The sequence below is a fragment of the Geotrypetes seraphini genome, chromosome 3 (assembly GCF_902459505.1).
Source record: "Geotrypetes seraphini chromosome 3, aGeoSer1.1, whole genome shotgun sequence".
Lineage (NCBI taxonomy): Eukaryota > Metazoa > Chordata > Amphibia > Gymnophiona > Dermophiidae > Geotrypetes > Geotrypetes seraphini.
Genome location: NC_047086.1, coordinates 305,644,629 through 305,672,317, shown reverse-complemented (window position 1 = coordinate 305,672,317; position 27,689 = coordinate 305,644,629). Strand labels below are relative to the sequence as shown.

The window sequence follows — 27,689 nt, the reverse complement described above, 5'->3', positions numbered from 1 at the left end:
AGAAGTGATAGGGAGAATATTACGTATAGTTTTCCTTTCCAGACAGACCTCCAAAATGGTTGAATGATTGGGCAATCAAATATATGTTTAAGGTCACCCAACTGACTGTTACAATGCCAGCAATTGTTTGATTCCATTATGTGAGCCTTATGAAGCTTACTTGGAGTCCAATAAGCTTTATTAAAAAGAAAATAAAGCAATTGCATTAGACTAGTAGATGAGGTAGGATGTTGGGACTGTTAGGAAAAAAATGTAACCATTAGTCATTTCAGTAACAAAACAACAAGTTAACCATTTGAGTTAAATCCTGTGATAGAAGTTTTGAAAATAGTTTTTCAATTATTAAAACTATAATTTTCATTTTCAGGTTATGTTTGAAACATACCAGTTTTCTGGGGTTTATGTTGCTATTCAGGCAGTTCTTACTTTGTATGCACAAGGTAAGTAAAATTTATCTGCTTTTCCATCTACAGATCTTAGAGAGTTTTTTTTTATTAAGATAAAATTAGTACTTAACAACCAGTTAGATATAATGTTCCACTTTTCTCTGTTACCCCTGTACTCCCCACTAAGCCCCGTCAGGACTGTATTGTACTTCAATTGCAGACTCCATTCCTTTTGTTTGTCTATGCCATACACCTGGAATTGAGTCAGTATATCATGCTCTATCTGTTGTCTTATCAAATCCAGGCTAAAAGCCCATCTTTTGAGGCTACTTTTCAATCTTAATCCTCTTATTTATCCATTTTGTACTCATGTTTGTCATTCCCATAATTCTAATTTCTTATTTATATGGTCTGTTGTGTTTCTCTTGAATATACTGTATGCTTTGTTGAGCAGAGATTCTTACATTTTTAGTATACAGCATTTTATGTTTTACTAGTAGTGCTACAGAAATAACTAATAGTAAGGTGTCTGCACCCCATAAGCTGTTTTCTGATCCAGTAGTAGAGCAATGTTAGGAATTATCAGGAAAGGAATGGAAAACAAAGATGAAAATGTTATAATGCTCTTGTATTACTCTATGATACGGCTACACCTTGAATACTGTATGAAATTCTGGTCGCTGTATCTGAAAAAAGATGCAGCAAAATTAGAAAAGGTACAGGGAAGGGCGATGAAAATGATAAAAGGGGAAAGACTAAAAGCAGCTAGGGCTCTTCAGCTTGGAGAAGAGACGGCTAGGGGGGTGATATAATACCGCATTTCCCCATATATAGGCCGCAGCCTATACATAGATTTTGCAAACCGGCCTAGTGGGCGCGGCTTGCTTAAATGGGGCAGCCTATACATGGAGCAATACAGCATTCCCCCCCCCCAAAATAGCTCCCTCATCGGAAATTACCTTGTGGACTGTCGCGCCTGCCTCCTCCAAACATGCTGTGCAGGGGAGTGATGTTTGCAATCTCAAGCCTCGCCCCACACCCTTCCTCATTGGCTGCAGTCGCGAAAACTAAAGGAACTTAGCAGGGAAAGAGAGAGAAAAAGTTGGACTCATGGAGGGACACAGAGAGATGTTGGTTGGGTAATGGAATGAGGTCTGGAGGAGAGGAAGCAAGCAGGAGGCAGAAATAAATAAATATTGGATTTATAGTCAGAAGAAGGAAGTACAACCATGACTCATGAAACTCATGAGACTCATGAAATCACCGGACTGCAAAGGTAGGAAAAATGATTTTATTTTAAATTTAGTGATCAAAATGTGTCCGAATTTATATATGCTGTCTATATTTTGCACTGTGGTCCCCTTTTACTAAACTGCGATAGCAGTTTTTAGCACAGGGAGCCTATGAGCGTCAGGAATAGCGTGGGGCATTTCAGCGCACCTCCCTGTGCTAAAAACCGCTATCGTGGTTTAGTAAAAGGGAAGAGAGTATATTTGTCTATTTTTGTATAGTTGTTACTGAATTGACATTGCATATTTTAAAGTCATCTGCCTTGACCTCTTTGAAAAAAAACCCCCTGAATATAAAAAATAATTAACATTTTCTCTGCGTACTGTGTGCTTTGTAGGGTTTTTCTTTTCAAAAAAATTTTTATTGTTGGTAGATCATTTTGATGTGGCCATTTTAAAAGTAGCTCACAAGCCAAGAAAGTGTAGACTGCCTTAGACTGTAAAGTCTGGTATTGTCCTAGATTCCAAATGCTGAAGTTGGCATCCAAGCTCACTCAATCTTATGCAACCATCCCGTTGTTTGCAGGATATCCAACGTAAAGTCTGGCCAGTAACATCCTCATGTTCCATATTAATGGAGTTCACATTGAAACCCATCCTATACCGAATTACCATATATGGGACACAGACCGTGCAGATCTGTCCAATACTGGCCTTAGTTCTTTAATTTACATCCTTCGTTTGTATACTCTTTCTAATAATGCTAGGACTAGGGGGCATGCCATGAAGCTGCTAAGTAGTAGATTTAAAACAAACCAGTGAAAATATTTCTTCACACAACGTGTAATTCTGGAATTTGGTGCCAGAGAATGTGGTGAAATCAGTTAGCAGGGTTTGAAAAAGGTTTGGATAATTTCCTAAAAGAAAAGTCCATAGGCCATTATCGAGATGGCTTGGGAAATCCACTGCTTATTCCTAGAAATAGCAACATAAGATCTGTTTTGCTACTTGGGATCTAGCTAGGTACTTGGGACCTGGGTTGGCCACTGTTTGAAGCAGGGTACTGGGCTTGATGGACCTTTAATCTGTCCCAGTATGGCAGTTCTCGTGTTATGTTCATTGGGGCTGAAAGCCCGTGAAGCAGAAGAGATTAGATCAGGAGTGGGAAACCCCTGGTATGTATGTCACAAGAGTCATATATTGACCCCTTTCAAATGCAAATTCCATGTGTCTATAAAGTTTTCTGGCCTGTAGATTACACAAAGTACAAAAAAATTATACTGTTGGTAACTGTTGGCTAGAGAATTTTGTTTCTCTATGCCCAAACAGAAAAATCATATAGCATAAAGTGCTTGCCCTGGATCCAGTAGCATGGAATGTTGCTAGTATTTGGGCTTCTGCCAGGTACTTTGACCTGGAACTGATCTAGATGGACCACTAGTTAGACCCAGTCTGATGGTTCTTATGATTATCTGACTTCACCAGTCTAATCACTGGGCACAGTGGTTAAAGCTACAGCCTCAGCACTCTGGGATTGTGGGTTCAAAATTGGTAAAAACAAAGTAACAAGTACAAAAAAGGTGTATTGAGACAAGTCAAAACCAAAATCACCTTAGTAAATAACACCAAAATAGTACAGAACTTGTAAAGTAACAAGCCTCAGAGACCTTACGTTCAAGCAATAAACTGCTATATGTGTATAGCCGGTCAGAATCTCAATCATTGGCTTGTGACAAGAAATGTACTGTGGTTTTAAATATTATAACTTAACTAGTCTTTAAGCCCGTTACATTAACGGGTGCTAGAATATGTGTGTGTGTGTATTTCTTTCTTTCTTTCTCTCTCTCTCTCCTTAGCCTGTTTCTGTATTTCTTTCTTTCTGTCTTTTTCTTTTTCCTCGGCTGTCCACCACCACCCCTTGCCTGCTCCCCCTGTCCATTCTCCCTTCCTTTTTCTTCCCCTGTGTCCACCACCACCCCTTCACTGGTCCCCTTATCCATCAGCAGCCCTTCTCCCTTTGTTTTAACTCCCCCCCCTGTCCAGCAGTATCTCTTTTCTTTTTCTGTTCCCCCTGTCCAGCAGTAGGCCTCCCTTCCTTTTTTTGCCCCCCCCCCCCCGTCCATCAGCACTTCTTCCCCTGTCCAGCAGCAGGCCTCCCTTCCTTTTTTTGCCCCTCCTGTCCATCAGCACTTCTTCCCCTGTCCAGCAGCAGGCCTCCCTTCCTTTTTTTGTCCCCTCCCCCGTCCATCAGCACCTCTTCCCCTGTCCAGCAGTACCTCTTTTCTGTTCCCCCTGTCCAGCAGTAGGCCTCCCTTCCTTTTTTTTGCCCCCCCGTCCATCAGCACCTCTTCCCATGTCCAGTAGCAACCCTTACCTCCACCGACATCTACCTAAAGCCGCTGCGGCCTGCTCCCACTCCCTCCTCGCCGTCGCTTGCCGTGCCGTTCCTCCCCCCCCCCCCGGGGAAGCTTCGTTTCCAGCTTCAGCAGCCTCCAGTCTGCGGCCGCCCGCCCGCCCGTGTTTCACTTGAAAGCTGACGCCGCAGCTCCTCTCTCGATCCCCACCTGGTGCGGTTCGAGAGAGGAGCCACGGCAGGTGGGTGAGGAGGGTAAAAAGATCCTGGCAGGTGCGCCTGTGCCCCCCCCCCTCCGAATCAGCGGCAACTCTGACGGTGAATGATGGCGAAGGGGGAGTGTCTCCGTGTTCTGGCCTGCCTCCGTGTTCGAAAATCGAATTCGGCACGGAGGCACACCTCACGCCACCAGGAATCACACTCTTTGAAAAGCGCATGCGCGCTTAGTCTTTTATTATTATTGATTTTTTTTAATAGCTATGAACATGTCTATTGTTGTCTCATTATCGCAGTAGTGCATATAGAATAAACAGCACTTATCTGTGAAAAAGCGACACTGCATTTAGTACCCGACAGGGCCACCATTTCACCAATGCCCTGACGAAGCCAGCATTGGTGAAACAGTGGCCCCGTCGGGTACTAAATGCAGTGCCGCTTTTTCACAGATAAGTGCTGTTTATTCTATATGCACTACTGTGATAATGATAGACAACGATAGACACGTTCATAACTATTAAAAATATTAAAAAAAACTTTTTAAAAAAAATTAAGTTATAATATTTAAAACCACAGTACATTTCTTGTCACAAGCCAATGATTGAGATTCTGACCGGCTATATGCATATAGCAGTTTATTGCTTGTAAGGTCTCTGAGGCTTGTTACTTTACAAGTTCTGTACTATTTTGGTGTTATTTACTAAGGTGATTTTGGTTGTGGATTCAAACCCTTGCTGCTCCTTGTGACCCTGGGCAAGTCACTTAATCCCCCCATTGCTCCAGGTACATTAGATAGATTGTGAGCCCGCTGGGACAGACAGGGAAAAATGCTTGAGTACCTGAATAAATGCATGTAAACCGTTCAGAGCTCCCCTGGGAGAACGGTATAGAAAATTGAATAAATAAATAAAATAAAATATCTGACAAACTCCCCACCACCACTGTTGAAATGTACAGGTTCTCTTCCTGTTGAGATCTCTTCACAGATTTTCAGTAATCAAATCTGAGGACTAGTAAGGCCATTCCAAAACCTTACTCTTTCTTGCTTTCAAGTACTTCATGTTTATTTTTGAATTGTTTTGCTAAAATATCTACATTCTTTTCAGCTTTTATTTCTTCACTGATATTTTTAGCACATTAGCTTCTAAAATATGCTGATTTACAGTATATCCTTGGAACTATATGGTGGGAGGCAGTATCTGTTGCTGCAAAAATTCATTGTTCTCGAAGGCCTCCCAAAAGCATCCACCCCTCCCTGAAAACACTCCTATCTTCCCCTGGCCACCTTTAACAATGTTCTGGAGGTCTAGGTAGGACAGGCAGGAGTGACCCACACGCTCTCCAACTTCAGAGTAGCAACTGCAATTTCTGGTCTTGCAATTCTACCACTAAGCCAGCACCTAGGGGCACTGCAAAGAAACCATGTTTTTGACCGGAGACATACTTTTCCAGTATGTGCAGCAATTTTTGGACCTGGATCTCCTCTTTTGTAGATACCCAATGCCTGTTATGTATGCATAAAGTATGTTTTCTGTGCATTTTCCATATTATGACTTTTTACTTATCTGACATTTGTTCAGTCTCATTTCTGTCAGATAATCAAGACTGTACTGTAATTAGAGATTGATAAGGGAAAAACCCAGAATTTCCATACATGATCACAAAGTTCCAGTCGTCTGCAATTTTGGTTCACAAATGCCAAACTCTACCATAAGCAAAGGGGAAAGCAAGTGGAAATCCTGGCTAAATATTCTAAGAGTTGTGTGAATAATTGCTCAGAATTTGATGGGCCAGTAGGAAAATGTCTAGATGGGAGGACTTTTAATCAACTTCTCTCACAGCCACACTTGCAGTCTTATATAATTCACCTAACATCTATGAAAAGAATGCTGAGGATCTTTGTTGACCTCAAATAACAGCTCTGACTCTGATCCTTTGGTTCACTGAGTGCTATGCATGCATTTCCTGTTGTTCATCTTCATAGATGTGGGAAATGTAAAACCACCACAGTTCCACTGCATATGAACTAAAGAAGCTGTAGGGAAACTCAGGATTGACCGAGATTTTGCTATAGTAGTGCTGTTGCTTTATAGCTGAATTATTTATAGCAAAAAGGGGGATTATTCAGATGATCAAAAAGAGCGATTGTAATAATGAAGTTTTGAAACTAATTTAAACGTTATGATAACAAATAAACTGTTTGTTTATTAATTCCTAATATTCACTGTTTTATGTATCTCAATTAATGTGCTTTTTATTATTCCCTCTCTGATTAATTAAACTTGTGGTGGACATATCATAAATTATACAGACATCAGTCTTCGGAACTGCTTATGATATATATCATTTCAAGTTCCTGTCTTGTATAGTATTATAATCATTTATGTCCACTACCTCCTACCAATCTATTAAATACCTATTAAATCTTTATTTATAATACTTTAATTTATTTTTAAAATTAATAGTGCTTATAAATATTTTCTTTAAGAAACATTATAAATCGTATGAAAAAACTTCTAATTCTAACTGAAAGGCAACACTTATCTTAAGATTCGGTGGGTCCTGCCAACATCAACGTTGATGTTTTAACGACTCCCAACGCCCTTTCCTTTTTTGGGGAGCTCTAAACGAGTCTTCCTCGGGGATAATAAACATAAGCTGCCTCTATGTGAAGTAAATACAACATAGTCAACTCTCCACCACAAATTTAATTACTCAGAGAGGGAATAAAAAGCACATTAATTGAGATACATAAAACAGTGAATATTAGGAATTAATAAACAGTTTATTTGTTATCATAACGTTTAAATTAGTTCCAAATATTATTACAATCATTCTTTTTGATCATCTGAATAATCCCCCTTTTTTCTATAAATAATTAGATTCATGGGGGTTGATATTTTAAGGCTTTACCGTATTTTCTCGCATATAACACGCGCATTATACGTGGTTTTTACAAACCGCGCATACCCTTGCGCATTATACGCGTGAGCGCGTTGTACAAAAATTTTTTTACATAGTTCCCCCCCCCCCGACGCCCGATTCATCACCCGGAAGAAGCGCTCGCACTCCCACCCCGAAGGACCGCTTGCACCCCCACCCGAAGGACTGCTCGCACCCCCACAGCCTCTCCCCCTTCCCCATGGAGAAGCTGTCTACCTTGTTTCCGGATGCCAGCCCAGCTGCTTCCTCTGCCAGTGGTCCTGCCCCTTCTCAGAGCCCTGTGCTGCGCTGCTTCCTCTTCAGGTGGTCCCGCCCTTTCTCTGATGTCAGAGAAAGGGTGGGACCGCCGGAAGAAAAAGCAGCGCAGCAGGGCTCAGAGAAGGGGCGGGACTGCCGGCAGAGAAAACAGCTGGGCTCGCTGGCATCTGGAAACAAGGTAGACTGCTTCTCCATGGGGGAGGGGGGTGAGGCTGTGGGGGTGCGAGCGGTTCTTCGGGTAGGGGTGCGAGCGGTCCTTCGGGGTGGGGGTGTGAGCGGTCCTGCGGGGGGGGGGGTGAATCGGACGTCGGGGGGGGGGCATCAGGCTTTCAGGGTAGGGACAGGACTTCAAGGAGGAAAGGAGAGTCGGGGCGGGCGAAAACAGAGTCGGGGTCTCCAGAGGAGAGTCAGGGCGGGCGAAAGGAGAATCAGGCAGCATGCGCGGTATACGGGTGTGCGCGGTATATAAAAATTTATATACATAAATATGTGTTTTTTGCGCGCTATACCCGTGTGCGCGTTTTACACGGGTGCGCGTTATCTATGTGAAAATACATAATAGCTGTAATAGCTGTATAGCTGAAGCCAGGGAAAACGTACTTGCAAGGGGCTAAGCCTTCTTTGTGAGAGAAGTTATATTTGGTCATAATGGGCATGGAACATAATTTGGATCTGTGTGTATTTCCTTGCATTCAAACAGAACCTTAACATGTTTTCACAAGCATGCATGCTGGCTCCTGTGAGAGGGTTAGCTTGATGGTATACTGTATTTCTGACATCTAGAGTGTATGGCAGTATTCCTAGGAGAGATGATGGATGGATCAGTGCTCTTTCTTGGTTACAGTCAAGTAAACAGTAGTTCAGGGAGATATTCTATGCAATTTATTTGTAATATCTGTCTCTGTAGCAATTCTAATTTTGTGTAAGCATCAGTGATTACTAGCTGACATTTGCGGGATGGGGTGGTACATTGGACTTCCTTGTGCCTCTCGAGTGTCAAATAGGCAGAAATTGCAGATTTATTGTTGAGATTTCACACATGTAGAAGTTCACACTCCCCAGCACCAGTTTCCCTGTTTAAATTAGTCTTAGATGACTGTAAAATATTAATCTGGTAGCCTAGAAACAACATTTTTCTTTGGTACTCCTTGACAGTACTCTCCATTTCTATGAAACTTGCTTATGTTATGTGCAATCTTATATCCTGCCGAATCCTCATTAATTAGAGTTCTAGTGCAATAGGTGGGACATTCTGGACTGTAGGATATTCTCTCAATGCTTGCGAGTCATGCAGAAGGAATCCACTTCAGCTTTTCAACTCTTCTTCCCTCCTTCACCCTTCGGTTTTTCCTTCTGCACACGAGCCGGAGTAATTCTTTCTGATCTGCTTTGTATATTTCTTCTTTTTTTTGTGTGTTTTTTCACAGGTTTTAGCAGCTTTCAGAGCTCACGAGATCGGGGATTAAGCTCTGCCTGCGTGGAGGAGAAGCACACTGAGGTCTGCAATTGATAGGCCAATCCCTCTGTGGTACCTGTTAGCCAGCCTACAGAAAGCTTTGTGAAGCTCAGGGTTTGGCCCCTATAAGCTTTGCACACCTACTGGGTTGCAGGAGCTTGAGCGTAGGATATTAGGCATTTGCAGGGGGCTCAGCGGGGCTCTTCAGGCTGCATTTTGCATCCCCTCTTTCATGTCCTTGGGTCTGCGGGTGTTGCGTTGGAGAACAGTTCCATTGAGACAGTGATTTCTTCTCCCAGAGACATCTACTTTTAGAACTGAGGCAGGCTGCAGTACATCCACAGCACAGGTCACAGTGAGTAAGACCTTTACAGCCTATGAGAAAATTCAAGGGAGGGTGGGTTTCTGAAGAAACTAGTTTTTTAAAGGTTTCTGCTTCTTCTTTTAGGGTTTCCCACCTGTAAAGTCCCTTTTTCTGATTTTTAGTTAAGCCATTGTAGTGCCATTTTTTAGCGCCAAAACACTATCATGGTGGCCATCTTGTTTTTCCTGCTTTTTTTTTTTTTTCTTCTTCAAAGTTCTCCAGAACCTTTTAAAACTTGCAGGGATGGAGTCCTTGGGCTTTTTTATCCCTAATTCATGCCATATTTGTGCTGGATGGACACCAGAAGAGTTCCCTAATGCCACGTGCCGCGCAGCGCATAATGGAGGATGGGAGCTTGGGGCTTAGCCTCCCTTCAGGTCTCTAGGGCTAAGGAGACAGTGGAGGGCCTGTCTGCTGGGTGAAAATCTTTTCCAGAGTCCCAGAATAGTGGTTTACCTAGGAGCATGAAAGACATGGAGCCCAAGAGATGCAAGGTGGAGTCACCTGAAGTGGACTCCAAACTGCCTAATACAGCATTTTCTCCTGAATTTATTAATCTGATGTAGAGATTTGGATAGATGGGATCCCAGGGTTGGTCTGGCAGTGCACCAGAAGGCGCGTGAGTGGGCTTCCAGAGCACATCTGGCTCAGAATCAGAGGCTGGCCAGGATCCGGTGGATCTTTTAGATAGAGTAGTTTCCTTCTGAGTGGCTCGCGAGCATGGGGAGAAAACCCTACAGTTCAGAATGACATACCTATCTACAAGAAAAGATATTAGCAAGGTAATTACCTAATCTCTTTTTCTAGGCTGGTTACAGGCAACAAATTGTTACATAGAATTTCATATAGAGTTAAATGTTACAAAATAATTATACATGCTCTATAAAGTTATCAAATCATTATCAAATTATACATACAGTCTAAGGTAATATATCATAACATGTGCATATAAAAAGTCCAGAAACTCCTCTCATGTTTGTCATTTACCAGTATTTTTTCAGTCGATTCCAGTTGAGGAATTTGTCAATATCTTGCTTTTTATGAGCGCACTAGAAGTGTTGAATGGGCCTTAATTGAAAATCAGCATTTTAATTTTTCACCCTAGTTCTATAAGTGTATCCTCTAATTTGGAATTAGTATGTTTCATAATTATTTTTGGTGATGATATAAGTAACAGCTTTAGATTTATCATCAAAATCCATGTTGGAATATGTTGAATTTTTTTTCTGGTGTGTTCTTGATTTAGCTTACAGTTCTAGCATTGCTTCATACAGGCTTGCTGACTGGTGTAGTGGTGGATTCTGGTGATGGTGTAACTCATATTTGCCCTGTCTATGAAGGCTTTTCCTTGCCTCATCTCACCAGAAGACTTGATATTGCTGGAAGAGATATTACACGATACCTCATCAAGGTAAATAGAAAATGTTTTTTAAGCTTTAAAATCAAAATGTTAACCTGGTGGTTGACAGCAGCAGAGTTTCATATGCAATACAATACTAAGTCGTTAACAGCAATATGGTGGTTGAAGATGCCCAGGTAAGTGAGGAATCCTGTAATTGGTTTTATTCCTTTTTTGGGGAGGGACAGGAGGTTGGTTGTTTTAGTCTTGGGAGAAGAGAAAATGATTCATTTAACTAAAATCGATCTAGGGAAATGACTGGCAGGGTCTGGACAAATCAAAAATTAAAGGTAATTGTTACATACACGATAACTGAAACAGAACTAGCAAAATGCAACATATGTACTCGTACATTGCCTGTTGGTTAGCTCATCCACTCACAGTGCAGCGCTCTGACCAGCCTTTAGTCATGTGGCAGCCACGAGGTCAGAAACATGGATGCTCCATTGCAAGATTGCACCATCAAAGAACAATCTGCAGTAGTGTGCTTTTTTGGGCAGAGGGAGTGAAACCTGTGGAAATTCACCATCAGATATTGACTCAGTATGGACCTAGCTCCGTGAATCAACAAAAGGTTTATGAGTGGATTAAAAGGTTAAAGCAAGAAGAACAGGTGTAACAGAGAGCACATTGAATGGTGTCTCAGTTGGCTGCAAATTTGGATATCAGCTATCAACCTGCATTTGCCATAATGACTTGGGATACAGGAAGGTCTGTGTACGATGGGCTCCCAAATAGCTTACTAATATGCACAAGCAACAGAGTGTGGAGGTTGTGACCCAGTTCCTGAGATGATATGAAGAAGATTTGAGTGTTCTGGAGAGAATTGTCACAGGTGCATCATTAAGACACAGAGAGCAAAAGACAAAACATGGAGTAGACGTCCATTTTCTCCAGTGAAGAAGAAATTCACATGTCAGCCCTCCTCCAAGAAAATCATGTTAACCTTCTTTTGGAACATGAAGGAGCATATTCTGGCGCATTTCTAAACGCACGGCCAAACGGTGAACAATGACAATTACTGTACATTGCTGCAAAATGAACTTAAATCTGCAATTTGCAGCAAAAGAAGAGGAATATTGTCCAAAATAAGTTTTGCTGCACCATAACGTACATCCTCATACTGCAGCAGCGATAGAAGAGGCAGTGCAAGGTTTGAGTTTGAATGTTTTCCACGTGCTCCTTACAGCCTGGATCTGGCACCAAGCGATTATCACATCTTCAGTCCACTGAAGGAGACACTGTGAGGTCGCAGATTCACCTCTGATGAAGAAGAAAAGGAAGTGGTGGTCAACTGGCTTTGGGAGCAACCAAAAGAAGCTAATTGAATGATATAACAAATGTGTCATCTTTCATGGGGACTATGTGGAAAAGTGATATGTTCAATTGCTCACAATTACTTCTATTAAAGCCGTTAAATGTATTTTGCCTTTACTTTTTGATTTACCCTCGTATTTCCAGCCATTATCTGGTTTCTTGTACAGAGGCACCTTCTTAAAGTGAAACTTGCATTTAGGACTAGTGAAACGACTTAACTAGTTTTTGTGTGTGGTGGTTTTTGTTTTTTTGGGAGAAGGGGTTTGCAAAATGATTTAGTTATGACATTTTTGTAATATAAAAAGTTTTAATACAGTTTTGCTTACACATTAGCTATTAGTTTATTGCAGAATGACATTGTTCTGTTGAGGATCTCATATGTATTAGACCAGGGATCCCCAAAGTCCCTCCTTGAGGGCCGAATCCAGTCAGGTTTTCAGGATTTCCCCAATGAATATGCATGAGATCTATGTGCATGCACTGCTTTCAATGCATATTCATTGGGGAAATCCTGAAAACCCGACTGGATTCGGCTCTCAAGGAGGGACTTTGGGGACCCCTGTATTAGACCATTGTATAACTAATATAGAACATAAGAATTGCTGCTTCTGGGTCAGACCAGTGGTCCATCGTGCCCAGCAGTCTGCTCACACAGCGGCCCTTAGGTCAAAGACCAGTACCCTAATTGAGACTAGTCTTACCTGCGTACGTTCTGGTTCAACAGGAACTTGTCTAACTTTGTCTTGAATCCCTGGAGGGTGTTTTCTCCTATAACAGTCTCCGGAAGAGCGTTCCAGTTTTCTGTCACTCTCTGGGTGAAGAAGAACTTCCTTACGTTTGTACGGAATCTATCCCCTTTTAACTTTAGAGAGTGCCCTCTCGTTCTCTCTACCTTGGAGAAGGTGAACAACCTGTCTTTGTGTACTAAGTCTATTCCCTTTATTATCTTGAATGTTTTGATCATGTCCCCTCTTTTCAAGGGAGAAGAGGCCTAGTTTCTCTAATCTCTCACTGTATGGCAACTCCTCCAGCCCCTTAACTATTTTAGTCGCTCTTCTCTGGACCCTTTCGAGTAGTACTGTGTCCTTCATGTACAGCGACCAGTGCTGGACACAGTATTCCAGGTGAGGGCGTACCATGGCCCGGTACAGCGGCATGATAACCTTCTCCGATCCCCTTCTTAATCATTCCTAGCATTCTGTTCGCTCTTTTCGCCGCCATGCATTGCGTGGAAGGCTTCATTGACTTATTGACCAGTACTCCCAAGTCTCTTTCCTGGGAGGTCTCTCCAAGTACTGCACCGGATATCCTGTTTTCATGTATAAGATTTTTGTTACCGACATGCATCACTTTACACTTATTAATCATCATTTACCATGTTGATGCCCATTTCTCGAGCATGTTTATGTCATATTGCAGGTTTTCGCATTCCTTCTGTGTCTTCACTACTCTGAATAACTTCGTATCGTCTGCAAATTTAATCGCATCACTCGTCGTACCAATTTCCAGGTTGTTTATAAATATGTTGAACAGCTCGGGTACAAGCACCGAACCCTGTGGCACTCCACTTGTGACGCTTTTCCAGTCCGAGCATTGTCTGTTTACCCCCACTCTCTGTTTCCTATCCACCAGCCAGATTTTAATCCATGTGAGTATTTCACCTTTGATTCCCTGGCTCGCAATTTTTCGAAGTAGTTGTTCATGCAGAACCTTGTCGAATGCCTTCAGAAAATCCAGATATACAATGTCGACCGGGTCACCCTTGTCTATCTGCCTGTTTACTCCCTTGAAGAAGTGCAGCAAGTTCGTCAAGCAAGATCTTCCTTTGCTGAAGCCATGCTGGCTGGTCCTCATCAGATTGTGTCCTCAAGGTGATCAATGATGCGGTCCTTTATCAGCGCCTCTACCATCTTTCTTGGTATCGAGGTCAGACTCACCAGTCTGTAGCTTCCCGGATCTCCCCTTGAACCTTAGGGCACAGATGGCCAAAAGGTATGCTACAAAATTTGCACTGCTTGAGAAAAATGATTTAGATGGGTCACAACTGCTGTATTCAGCAACATATTCTTACTCTTTTCACTGCACTCACCTATCCTTTATGCATTAGCCTCTGGCCAACTAAAGGAGTCGGCAAGGAGCACATTTTAATATGTTGTTAGGCCACTTTTGCCAGGTTCCTTATATAAAGTAAGAACTGCATAAGGCCAGCAAGTCTAGCAAGACCATGGGAACCCACACAGTTTTGATTTCAGAGGCAAGGAAGTAACAGGTGAGAAGCACTTCTGTTCTGATTACTCTTGCCAACTGAAGGTAATGTGGGAAGTAGGAAAAAAGAGAAGGGAATTGATGTAATGGTAGAATAGGAAGAGAAGTAATGATACTAGTGAGGTGGGAAAAGAGAGTGCATGAGTTCCCTTTATCATGGTCCACTATCACTACCTATTCGCTCACATCAGTCATATATTATGAGATTTAAGGTGACCAAGCAGGTAGAAGAACTGATGGCAAAAGACAGAAGTATGGAAGAAATGTCACTGGGAGAGCATAAGGGGAAGGTATAGGATTTTTTTTCTGGATTTCTGCTGCAGACCACTTACTGCCAAGTAAGCATACCCTGTTCAGTGTGCTGCATCTGTGAACTTACCCAAAGCTGTTGGGAGCTGAAAGGGAGTACTGGTTCCTATGGAGAATTAAACATTGTTGCCAGCTTAGGGTGGTCAAAAAAGAATAAGTTCAAGGGACATGACCTCCACAAGTCTATTTTTGTTCTCTGTCTGGCTATTGTTAATTATGCCAAATTATAAGCCTTTTGGTGAACATTTAGAGGTCGCTCAACAATTTAATTCATAAAATACAAGTACAAAATTTATATTTTTCATCTAAACCTGAACTGTGAGCAAATGCACATGGAAAGAAGTTAAAATCACACTGTTACTTACAGCTGAAAATAGACTTGTTGGCCTAATGATTTATTATACGTTGTTCAATGTTCAGTGATGACTGGTAATTTCTGTCATTATTCCACAGTAAATACAAATGTTATGTGCGAATGCTGAATGGTAGTTCTACATTCAGTCAGTATTCATCAGTGTGGCTTTGGAGCAAGTTGTATTGAGCAACAAGGTGAAGGAGGAGCTGCTTCTGCTCCTTATTCTTTGTGAGACTTGAATTAAACTGCTGCATTAAGGCAATTGTTCTTTCAGCAGAGTCATTGACTACTGACTGCTTCAAATACTGGTAGTTTGGATCATCTCCTCATTTTGCAGGATCTTTAACCAGAAATTGTTGAGCCATTTGTGTCAAGAACACCAAAGAAGACACAAGTTCCCTTTGTTATATGTGATGCCAGGCCAATGAGACCAAACAACTTGGGAGGGCAGTCGGTACACTTTACTGAACTTGTGGATTGTGGAAGCTGAAGGTTTGCCACTATCTTGGATGTTACTTCATTGCTTAGTCTGTCATCAAAAAAGGCCAGACCTGCCAAAATTTCTGACAAGTACTACATATGTCTGGTGAATGTTGCTGGCGCAGCCTTGGCAACAGCCTTGTTTGGATATTTCTGGAGTTCTGAAAGCAGAAGTAAGTCATTGAATGGTGCTTTTGCAGGAAGAGGCGTTTCATGCCAGTAGCGGATGTAGATGAGTCTAACAATGAGAGTTGGTTCCTTGTTGTGCTGACCTTTTTTGGCATTAACTGCTGCTGGAACAGAAATGTTTTAATCCTGTAGATGGCCTTCGCTATCCATTGTACATGGTGGAAGGCCTTGGGTCCTTGACATGATGGCTTCACTTTATCTGCATCTGGGCAGCTGCTAAGAAAAATTAAAGAGAGCTCAAGAAGCTCCTTTGTAGTCATCCTTGGATGTGATCCATTTAAGGCTGTTCTGCAGAAAGTTGCAATTTCGTTCTGAGAGACTGATGTGTCTGCATCAAACATATTGCCTGAAGCAACCTCATATGAATTCTGGTCTATCTGTGGTCAACATCTGATTCTCCACTAAGTCAAAACAGTTGGGTGAAGACACCAAACACCAGTTCCATCATATGATGTCAACAGGGAAGCCATGCTAACTCTTGTCCTACTGATGATTCATTGAAGGTGCATGCACCATTCTTCAGGTCTGTATTATTCGCAATGTGGTATCAAACACCAGTTCCCGGGCTCACCTCGGAAGACTCCACTCACTCAGTATTGTGAAACAGGCTTCAGCTTGCTTGGAGTTCCAAAAACTGGCCAGTTTTTGGAACTCCAAGTAACCTATCTTCTCATTTGCCAGGGACAAGTACTGCAATTCTGTTGACCATTTCTTTACTTCCAGTAATGTCCAGGAGGAGTTTTCCATCCCAATGTAGCAGTAAAGGAGTTTCTGTTTCGTCAAAGAATTCATCCTTCAGAGTGGCTTCCTCCTCACGGTTCTTGCACTATGAATGTCAGAATGAGCCAACTGCTTTGGCAACATCACCAATGACAAATGTGGCACCCCTCTCTGGCAAATTAACACGATCTAATGTTCTGGCAATTTCAGAATGTACAAGGATGTTTACCTTTTGGCTGTTTTGATTGAGAACTGGAACAAGGGGTTCTGCTGACTTCAAAATCAGCAATTGAATTTGAACAACCTAGAGTCAACTTCATTAATATTTTTGGAATTGAATAATCCACTAGTCAGAGGGAGAGAAGTAGCAGTTGGCTATGTAGAACTACTGACAATGACATTTTCTGTCTCTACTTTGGCTGCAAACTTGCTAAATCTTTTTTTCTTGTGCTCTTTTTATCATCCTTTGCAAATACAGTGTCAATGCTGACTATGCTGTATGATGAAACATCTTACTCTCTGCATGATTAGAAATTGTCTCTTTGATTTTCATTGTGACTAACGCATCACTGGTAGCAACATGGATGAGACATTCTTTGAAGGCTTCTTGATTCCCAGATCATGTTTGTTGCATCTGTGCTGATTCTTTTTTAGCTTCTCATGTTCATCATAAAGCTTCATCGATGAGCGAATTCCTGAGACTGTTCACTATTGTGGTATTCTTGCATGCTGCCAAATTTCCAAGACCTTGGGTATGACAAGATGAACTGCTTTTTTCAAAGCAGCCTTTTTGTCAGTGTGTACATCATCAGTCGAAGAACATCCCCATTGGTTGGAAGACATGAACTAGATTGTTCATCAGTGTCCTTCCTTAGCAGCCATACTTCAGCACTGCGTCTTTGACACTCTTAGTTTATCCTAAAATATGACATCAACTCAATTTTCAACTGCTTATTTATCACTAAACTAACTTTTCTGCTTTGCAGCAGTGCTAGTACTAAGTTTTTGTTGTTCAAATAGCAATAAAACTGTTGTCAATAACAATAGTTTTACAGACTAGCTATTTAGTATTGAACCAATATTAAGTAACAGTTTCTAACCACATTACTACATTGGAGGAGTGTGTGGCACAGGGGTTAGATCTACAGCCTCTGCACCCTGGGGTTGTGGGTTCAAACCCCGCACTGCTCCTTGTGACCCTGGGCAAGTTACTCAGTCCTCCATAGCCCCAGGTACATTAGATAGATTGTGAGCCCACCGGGACAGATAGGGAAAATCCTTGAGTACCTGATTGTTAAAACCGCTTAGATAACTTTGATAGGCGGTATATAAAATCCTAATAAACTTGAAACTTGTTATGAATAGCCAGTTGCGTTATGAGGATATTGTAGGACCATGAGCAACCTCTAAATTTGTCCCAAAGTGCTTCATATTTTTAACCATATCTTATCTGCATGAGTTAGAACATATTCAGACTTGTGGGAGGCATGTTCTGTACCATAGTCTTATGGATCACCCTACCCCACCTGTACCCTTTGAAGCATTCCTGGAATTGGAGGAGTTGATGTGGCATGGTTTGAAAGCTAGCTTGCCATTATCGGAGAGGAACCTTTTTGCATTGCTGAAGTCGCTAAGAATTATGTGGAAGTGCACAGGAATACAGACTCGGTGACTTGATTCTGGAGGAAGAGTGAGTACATTTATCAGGGTTAGGCCCTGAAGTTAGTGGGCCTCCACAAGTGAGGTAGAAGTGTTAGCTGGTACCTCTGTGCAGTTTTCTACAAACATATGTCAAACATGGATATTGTAGATTAGAGAATGGGGCATGATATTTGAACCTTAGGGTTTTCATTTTCTAGAATCTCCCTTATTTGCCCCAAGAGATTTACATAAGAACATAAGAAGTTGCCTCCGCTGGGTCAGACCCGAAGGTCCATCACGCCCAGCAGTCTGCTCCTGCGGCGGCCCATCAGGTCCATGACCTGTAAGGTGATCCTTGTCTCAACCCTTTAGTCCCCTTTATCCTTCTATCTATACCCTTTCATAACCTATCCCTACCCCTATCTGTATCCCTTAATCCCCGTATCCTTCAGGAATTTATCCAATCCTTCTTTGAACCCCCTTAATGTACTCTGCCTTATCACAACCTCCGGAAGCGCATTCCAGGTGTCCACCACCCTCTGAGTGAAAAAGAATTTCCTAGCATTTGTTCTAAATCCTGTCCCCTTTCAATTTCTCCGAGTGCCCCCTTGTTCTTGTGGTTCCCAATAGGCTGAAGAATCTGTCCCTTTCTACCTTCTCTATGCCCTTCATGATCTTGAAAGTCTCTATCATGTCTCCTCTGAGTCTCTGCTTTTCCAGGGAGAAGAGCCCCAGCCTTTCTAATCTTTCAGCTTATGAAAGGTTTTCCATACCTTTTTATCAGTTTTGTCGCTCTTCTCTGAACCCTCTCAAGTATCGCCATGTCCTTCTTGAGGTACGGTGACCAGTATTGGACACAGTACTCCAGATGCGGGCGCACCATTGCACGATACAGCGGCATGATCACTTCCTTCGTCCTGGTTGTAATACCCTTCTTAATAATGCCCAACATTCTATTCGCTTTCTTTGAGGCTGCTGCACATTGTGCCGCTGGTTTCATTGTTGTATCCACCAGCACACCCAAGTCCTTTTTCAAGGTTACTTATCCCTAGCACTGATCCCCCCATTTTGTAGCTGAACATCGGGTTCTTTTTCCCTAAATCCATGACCTTGCATTTCTCTATGTTAAAGTTCATTTGTCACTTATTTGCTCACTCCTCCAGTTTGTTTAGGTCCCTTTGTAGGTCTTCACATTCTTCTGCAGTTCTGACCCTGTTACAGAGTTTAGTGTCATCTGCAAATTTTATAACTTTACACTTCGTCCCCATTTCTAGGTCGTTTATAAATACATTGAACAATAGCGGTTCGAGTACCGATCGCTGCGGAACACCGCTCGTAACCCTCCTCCAGTCTGAGTAGTGGCCCTTTACTCCAACCCTTTGCTTTCTGCCCGCCAACCAGTGCTTAATCCATCTGTGCACGTCCCCCCTCCACTCCGTGGTTCCACAGCTTCTTAAGTAGCCGCTCGTCAAAGGCTTTTTGGAAGTCGAGATAAATGATATCAATGGGTTCCCCTTTGTCCATCTGGCTGTTTATCCCTTCAAAGGAGTGCAGTAAGTTAGTTTGACACGATCTTCCCTTGCAGAAGCCATGCTGGCTTGCCTTCATTTTTCCATTTTTTTCTATGTGCTTACAGATGCTGTCCTTTATCAGTGCTTCTGCCATCTTGCCCGGAACTGAAGTCAAGCTTACCGGCCTGTAGTTCCCCGGGTCACCCTTTGATCCCTTTTTAAAGATAGGTGTGACATTTTCTATTTTCCAGGTTCTGGCACATTTGATGTGTCCTCGCTTGTGAAGACTGACGAGAAGAACTCTCTTCTGCTACCTGTCTGCTACCTCTTTTTCCTCCTTTACCACTCCCTTTCTGTCTCCATCATCCAACGGTCCTACTTCCTCCCTCACCGGTTGCTTCCCTTTCACGTATCTGAAGAACGTTTTGAAGTTTCTTGCTTCCCCAGCCAGCCTCTCTTTGTATTCCCTTTTTGCTTTCCTAACCACTCGGTGACATTCCTTTTGATGTTTTTTGTGTTCCTTCCAGTTCTCCCCGGTTTGGTCCTTCTTCCACTTTCGGAACGATTTTTTCTTTTCACTTAATACTTTCTTCACTTCATTTGTTATCCATACCGGGTCTTTTGTTCAGTTTTTTTTGCACCCTTTCCTAAACCTGGGGATGTACAGATTTTGTGCTTCTTGCACCATGTCCTTGAATAGAGACCAGGCTTTCTCTACGGTCTCCATCCTTTTTGAGCTATTTCTGAGATTCTTTCTCACCATTTTTCTCATAGCATCGTAGTTCCCTTTCTTGAAGTTGAGCGTTGTCGTTGTGGTTCTCTTCACTTTTGATGTTCCTACTTCTAATTTGTACTGGATCATGTTGTAATTGCTGTTTCCTAGTGGTCCTACTACTTCCAAGAAATATTTGCTTAAAGTATTGAAGATACTGGAGTCTGCTTTTCCCTCTGTAAATAAGTTGTACTACATACTATCTAAGGAAAAAAAAAAAGATCTTCACAGGAATTCTGAAAATGAATCTGAATTGTCAATGGATGGTACTGTGAAACTGCTGCAAAAAATTGTGACAGCAATTTTTTTCTTAGCAGCTGCAAGGGGCAGGAGCGAGGAGGCTTTGCTGTTGACCCCAATGCCTTACTGAACCACCAGGGAGGAAAAGTAGACCCTCGGGGGGGGGGGGGGCTCTGATGTGAGCTGTGGGGGCGTAAGAGAGAGGGAGCCTTTTTGACAGATACCCCTCAATATTCAGCTGATGGAGGCCAACATTTTTTAAATGCCTACTGTCACCAGCTAGCTTAGTCCCCAGTATTCAGTGCTGGGCCATGTCCAGGCACCAGCCCTGAATATTGAAGACTAATTTCAGAAGGTCCGACTGCTGGAGTTTATGTGGGCCTGGCCAATTATTTTGCAGGATTATGCAGTTGATATCTCTTTATCTTGTGGTATAAACTAGTTTTATACTCAATTATGTTACCTTCGTTTTTAAGTTAGTTCCGATTTCAGGTTTAATAAGTTGCCCATGCTCCAGTTTCTGTTATTCAAAAACTGTACACTTTTTCTTTTCCATCAGCTACTTCTGCTCCGAGGATATGCCTTTAATCATTCAGCTGATTTTGAGACGGTTCGCATGATCAAAGAGAAGCTGTGCTATGTAGGATATAATATTGAACAGGAACAGAAACTGGCCTTAGAAACCACAGTGTTAGTCGAGTCATACACGGTAAGTACATGGTATTCTTTTTGTGTGCTTTAATTAAAAAAAATAAAAATAAAAATTGTGTTTTGTGTTTGAATTACAGTACTTTCGTGTTCTAAATACTTGAATGTAATAAGCAACTAGTTTTACTCTTTCTTGCAGGGGCCAATGTTAAGAATCTGCTATGAAATCAGTGCAGTTAATGCATGCCTAAAAATACTTCCAATGTAGTAAATTAATAGCATGCACATTATTGCATTGTGTAAAAAATGCACAGACAAAAAAAGTGTATGTACAAAGCCACAGTAACAAGCACACACACTTTATTTGCTGTATCTCAGCAATGAGTGGTCTCTTGTCAATGAAGGGTCCTGTCACCATTCAGTATTGAAAACTAAACTGAACTGGGATTGGTTCTTTCACTGACAAAGGACCAGTCATTGCTGAGATGTAGGGAATAAATGAATATTAATTGCTGACTACAGAGGCACTTTTTAATATTCAGCCTCTTCTGTTGGGCTTGGAAAGCACTTAAAAGTAAATTCTGCTAGCTTATAAAGCTGTCACTGAAGCCTGTACAAATCCTAGCACTATATTATATTTTGGTTCAGAATTAAATTCCCAGCATGTTTAAAATAAATAAATAAAAGTTTAAGCATAGTAACCTGCATTGAGGGGTAATACCTAACATAGATGCCAACGTTCCAGAATGAGTAGGAGTGCCAAACAGAATACAAATTACCCCTTCTTAGACACAACCGAAGGAGATTGCTCAATACTGGGATACTTTCACTAACATAGGATTAAGACACAGACACACCCTTTTTGTGTGCAAAAGCGTTTCTTGCATTGGTTGCAAAACCCTACGCACAAAAATGTGCACACACACCCCAACTCAGCAGTGCATTTATATTAACTCCCTATTATATCAGTTTTATAGCTTGTAAATTATTTAGGGTTAAATTCGATTCAAACTTAGGGCTCCTTTTACTAAGCTGTGATAGCGGTTTTAGCATGCGCTATATTGCCCCACACACTAGACGTTAACGCCACCATTGATCTGACGTTAGTTCTAGCCGCGTAGCGCGGGGTTAGCACGCGCTAATATTCTGCGCATGCTAAAAACGCTATCACAGCTCAGTAAAAGGAGCCCTTAATTTATGTAGTGCTGCTATGAAAATACTTTCCATTATATTAAATGGCTAAACATTTTTTTTTCCTGCAGCTTATTTCTAGTGGAAAAGCAAGTTCTATCCAGTTTAAGCAAAATATGTTTAGTTAACAAATAGTAATTTTTTAGCTTTGGAAAAAAGTCAAGTGAGTAAAGGTAAAATAAAGAAGCAGCTGCAGCACTAAGGATTTTGTTGTTGTCTTAAAAACTGTTCCATAATAGGATCCCTGACACGGCTTCATTGCACTCATTAAAACATTGTTTGATAATATCCAAGCTGGATTACTGCAACTCCTTATATAAAGGAATTACTCTAAAAGAATTACGACGTTTACAAATAATCGAAAACGGCGCAATAAAAATCATCACTAATAAGAAAAAAATATGATCTTGTAACACCTCTCCTCCAGAAAGCTCATTGGCTACCTATAATATATACAATCACGTACAAGATAACATTGTTAACATTCAAAATATTAACAGATAAAGTACCAATATTCCTAGAAAGATACCTAATACCTTATACTCCCATAAGAACTTTAAGATCGGAGGACAAAAATCTTCTTTCTATTCTGACTTTGAGAATAATTTATACAAGACATGATACTAGTTTTTTCGGTCACAGCTCTACAAATATGGAACTCTTTATCAGGTTATATTAGGGAAGAAAGGATCCTTAACAAATTTAAGGGAGCATTAAAAGTGTTGGTTCTACAAAGACACATTCGAAACTTGAACTTTCTATGAGGCTATCTTAATCTTAAAGAATAAAATTACCCCCTTTAAATCCACCCTTTCCCCTTCTGTACTTGTATGTTTTGGCACACATCTTAATGTAATAATCTTCAAGATTATGCAAACTACAGTCTCCATTTCTAGCTTTAACCTTACTGTCACCAGTAAGGCTTCTGTTTCTTAAGGAATTTTATTTGGCAAGACTTGGACCCCCCCTTGGGCAGGATAGAAGAGCTTCAGGTTACATACACTGCTTGGAGGAGTATATGTGAGGCGATTAAGCAAGTGAAATAAACTTCTTTCTCTAGATAGCTGCAGCAGGTCAGCTGTTTCCAAGAGCTCCTGCCAAATAAAATTATTAAAAAACAGAAGGCCACCTCATCTACTGGTCTTTCCAAGCCATTCCTCTCATTTCTCCTCCAGGTCTCTCATGATGAATTGATTCAGTCTGTTGTCCAGAGATTAATATTCTGTTGATTACCAACTCTAGCTGCCAATTTCCTCTCCATCTCTGATTCATGTCTCTTGATCATCTGGATTATTCCTTGTACAATCATATCCTTGACACTATAATCTCCAGGCCCCTCTGTTCCATTTACTAAATGCTTCATACCCCTTGACTTCATCTCTATATTTGATCCCTCATTTGTTAATCTTCTAACTCCCCCCTTCCCATTCAGTCACTTTTAACTCTTATCTGTGTAACCGTTGCTACCCCTGCTCTTTATTTTTGCACCTCTGTATGAACCTTTCATTATGCACTCTGAGCTCCTGGTTCTCAATCATGTTGACATGGTCTTGAATTCCAGTGGCTTCTTTCTTTCCTCGAATACACTGAGCTCTTGAAATTACACCAAGCCCAATAAAAGGATACTGCTCTCTTGTGTTGTGGTTTTGAAAATGGTTTTCTACATATTTTAAACCATAGGCTTGATATTTCATACTTCTCAACTCATAAATGTCAGTTTCTACCAGGCAGTTTGAGGAATCTTTATTCTAAAACTTATAGCATCTACTGGGAAAATTTAATTAAAAATGACTTTCTTTTGTTCTTGGTATCTTAAGCCTTCTCGCCAATAGAATTATTATAATTATTTTTTTTTTACAAATATAATATGTATAGTGTACAGTATTTATTTAAAACATTTATTATTCACCTAAATATTAAGCTGCTTACAATAAAAAAAAAAAAATCCACAGTATTGTTTGTTAGCATTATATACTCTATAGAGATTCTCAGTTGGGTGAGGGCAGCAGTCACACAAGGTTTGGTAAAAAAAAATCTATTATGATTGTGAGGAGACAACCTTAAATTGCCTGTTAAAAAGTTTGAGAGATGCTCGTTTCGTGCCATAAAAATGCTACAGCTGTTTGAAAGATACTCTTAACATTTTATTCTAAATAATTATTGTAGCCTGTTGTAGAGGAACAGTTGAGTTTCAAGATCAAACCTTCTCTTTTGCAGCTGCCCGATGGTAGAGTTATTAAAGTTGGCGGAGAACGTTTTGAGGCACCAGAAGCTTTGTTTCAACCTCATTTGATCAACGTGGAAGGTGTTGGTGTTGCAGAGTTACTTTTTAATACTATTCAAGCTGCTGACATTGATACTAGGTAAGGGTGCACAATGTTTAAAAATATATTGCAAAGTTATATATCTTGTTTAGTAGTACATTTTTTCTAGGCTTTGGTTGGGGTGTAATCTGTTCCATCTAAGTTGAGCTCATGAGCAATCCCTCATAAATTCTAGTAGTGTTGCTCACAGATTTTACATTTCACTCACAAAATGTTTGCAAATCTGGAAAATTTTTGGTTTTTTAGAACTTGTCACATGAGAAAAAATTTGAATGCACCCGGCCAGTCTTTAGAGGGAGCTTTGGTTGTAATCAATATTCTACTGTACTTTCCAAAAAGTACTGCAGTGTGGCGGCAGCATTTGTCCATCTTTCTGGAAAGAATAGGGGAGCCATTTAAAGATATAAGTAGGTGTACAGTACTATTTATATAATACAGCCCCCCCCAAAGTATTTTTTGCATGTATGTGTGTGTGTTATGAATATGGATGTCCAAGCTGGTTTACAATCTGCTGGTAGGACTGAGGAGTCTGAAGTACAGTTAACTCCTGTTGTGGATTTATTTTCAATAGCAGTTCTAGTTTCATATTTTCTATGATTTTTCTTACCAGTGCTTTCTTAACATTTCAGATATTTCTATTACAAAAAAGGTTCAACCTTGTAAAATATGTGTATTTTGGAGGATGACAGAATTCAGTCTAGAAAAAATATTTTCTTTAAATCAAGCTTATACCCACAGTAGCAGTATTTTACATAGTTGAAACTTAAGGTAAGAACTATATGTGAAAGTTATAACAGAACTGAATCTTGATTATCAATTACATACGATGAGAGGATGTTGATGAACTTAACAAGGTTTGCAGGAGACTCATAGTAGCATCAACAACATGGGAAATGTAGTCAAAAAAGACCTCCATCATCATAGAAACATGGAAAATGACAGATACGTTTCTTGTGGCTCTAGCCTGCCTGTTCATAACTACAATCATTTCCTTACCTTCAGAGATCTTCTGTGCTTGCCCCATGTTTTCTTGAGTTCAGATAAAGTTTTCATGTCTAACACCACCACTGGGAATCTATTCCACACGTCCACCACTTTGTTCATAATGAAATATTTTCTTAGAATACTCCTGAGTCTGTCCACTTTCATCTTTAGCCTGTGACCCAACTTCCTTTCAGTTGAGAGACCCTTCTGTGTGCTTATGCCACAGAAATATTTAAATGCCTCTCCCCCCTCCCCCCCTTCTTGCCTTTCTTTCAAAGGACGAAAAAACGGGAAAACAATACCACAAATACAAATATGCAGGAACCAGAGTGGAATTGTCCAGATAGGAATGATGTGCAACAAATAAGTGTCCTCCAATCCGTCTGGTAATATGACAATCTTTATTGTTCAAACATCAAAACGATACATTCACCAACTCAATGATTCGACATGTACATGTTTTGGCCACCAGGCCTGCCTCAGGAGTCTTAAAAATCGCGAATGATAACATGCGAATTATGCAGATTTGACCAAGAACCAATCAAAATGGAGTATCATCTGTATATTTGGTTGAAGTAAGTTGCTTCTGGTCCTAGGAATTGGTCTGGCTTCTTTACAAGGTTTCCTCTCCAGCTTGGAGTATCATCTGTATGTTTGGTTGAAGTAAGTTGCTTCTGGTCCTAGGAATTGGTCTGGCTTCTTTACAAGGTTCCCTCTCCAGCTTGGAGTATCATCTGTATGTTTGGTTGAAAGTTGCTTCTGGTCCTAGGAACTGGTCTGGCTTCTTTACAAGGTTCCCTCTCCCAAGCTGGAGAGGGAACCTTGTAAAGAAGCCAGACCAGTTCCTAGGACCAGAAGCAACTTACTTCAACCAAACATACAGATGATACTCCATTTTGATTGGTTCTTGGTCAAATCTGCATAATTCGCATGTTATCATTCGCAATTTTTAAGACTCTTGAGGCAGGCCTGATGGCCGAAACATGTACATGTCGAGTCATTGAGTTGGTGAATGTATTGTTTTGATGTTTGAACAATAAAGATCGTTATATTACCAGACGGATTGGAGAACACTTTTTTTTTTCAAAGGATACATATTGAGATCTTAGTCTATCCCCCATATGTTTTATGACTAAGACCATTGACCATTTTTAGAAGCTGCACTCTGGACTGACTCCATCCTGTTTATATGCTGCTTTATAAGCTACATCTGCTTGTTGTTAATTCTTGAGGCTGATCTTCAGAAAGTGCAAACATTACTTGTTTTATTTTATCTAAACTTCTTATTTTGAAAAGAGGACAAATAGCAAGGAACAATAAAACAGCTACTCTGCCAAAAAGTAGGATGAAACAGCCATACAAATAGGTGATGTTATCCATTAGTTCTGGGAGAGAGTAGCTTAGAACTCAGAAAAAAGTTAGACAGTTTGAACATTCATGTACTCTAGTGCTTACCATATCTCTATGAGGCACTATACTGTTTTTAATATTTTGTTCTTTTGAATAAGCATGGCTAACTTTCAAATTTTATTTTCAGGTTGTTGTTTTTAATGGCAGCTTTGCTTTCCCTTTTACACTTGTCTGGTCTGACCCAGTAGGGCTATTCTTATGTTTTGTTCTTATGATGGATTTGAACCATGCCTCCAAAAATTATTTTCTTCGCTTGTTCTTGATTTTTTTTTTTTTTTCTTCATACTTTCATTTCTCCTGCCACTTCCAACCCTCCATCCTAATCCTCTCTTTTCTGAGAAACCTCCCTCTTCTATGAACCCCACACAGGTCCTCTCCCTGTCCTCATCTGTTTCTTTTATCAGTGCATTCCTTACCCACTTCAAAGTTTTGTATCTCACAGCCCATGACCCCCTGCTTGCATTCACTTCAACTCAATTATCACTTTTACATTCCATATTTCTTCCCTCAGTCTTCCTTCCCCTCAAAACCCATGTCTCTCAGTTCTCAATGCTTTTGTCTACTCTTTCCTTCCTCATTCCTTTCCCAGTGCCTCCTTCAGGCATCTCCCCCTCTCAATGGTAGACCAAAAGCAGGAAGAGTCTCTAACTTACACTAACAGTATTCTTTGCTCCCTGCTAATGTGTTTCCCTGAAAATAAGATCTAGCATGATTTTTGAGGTAGGTCTT

At 40.9% G+C, this 27,689-nt stretch overlaps 1 protein-coding gene across 1 annotated transcript in view; it reads left to right on the top strand.

Annotated features, from left to right (window-relative positions):
• The window catches only part of ACTR2 (actin related protein 2), a 104,326-nt gene that overhangs the window by 34,590 nt on the left and 42,047 nt on the right, over window positions 1–27,689 (top strand). The window contains exons 4-7 of the mRNA XM_033939817.1: window positions 368–440; window positions 10,480–10,616; window positions 20,963–21,112; window positions 24,460–24,605. Of these exons, the coding sequence (XP_033795708.1) occupies window positions 368–440; window positions 10,480–10,616; window positions 20,963–21,112; window positions 24,460–24,605 (506 nt within the window). The remainder of the gene's footprint in view (window positions 1–367; window positions 441–10,479; window positions 10,617–20,962; window positions 21,113–24,459; window positions 24,606–27,689) is intronic.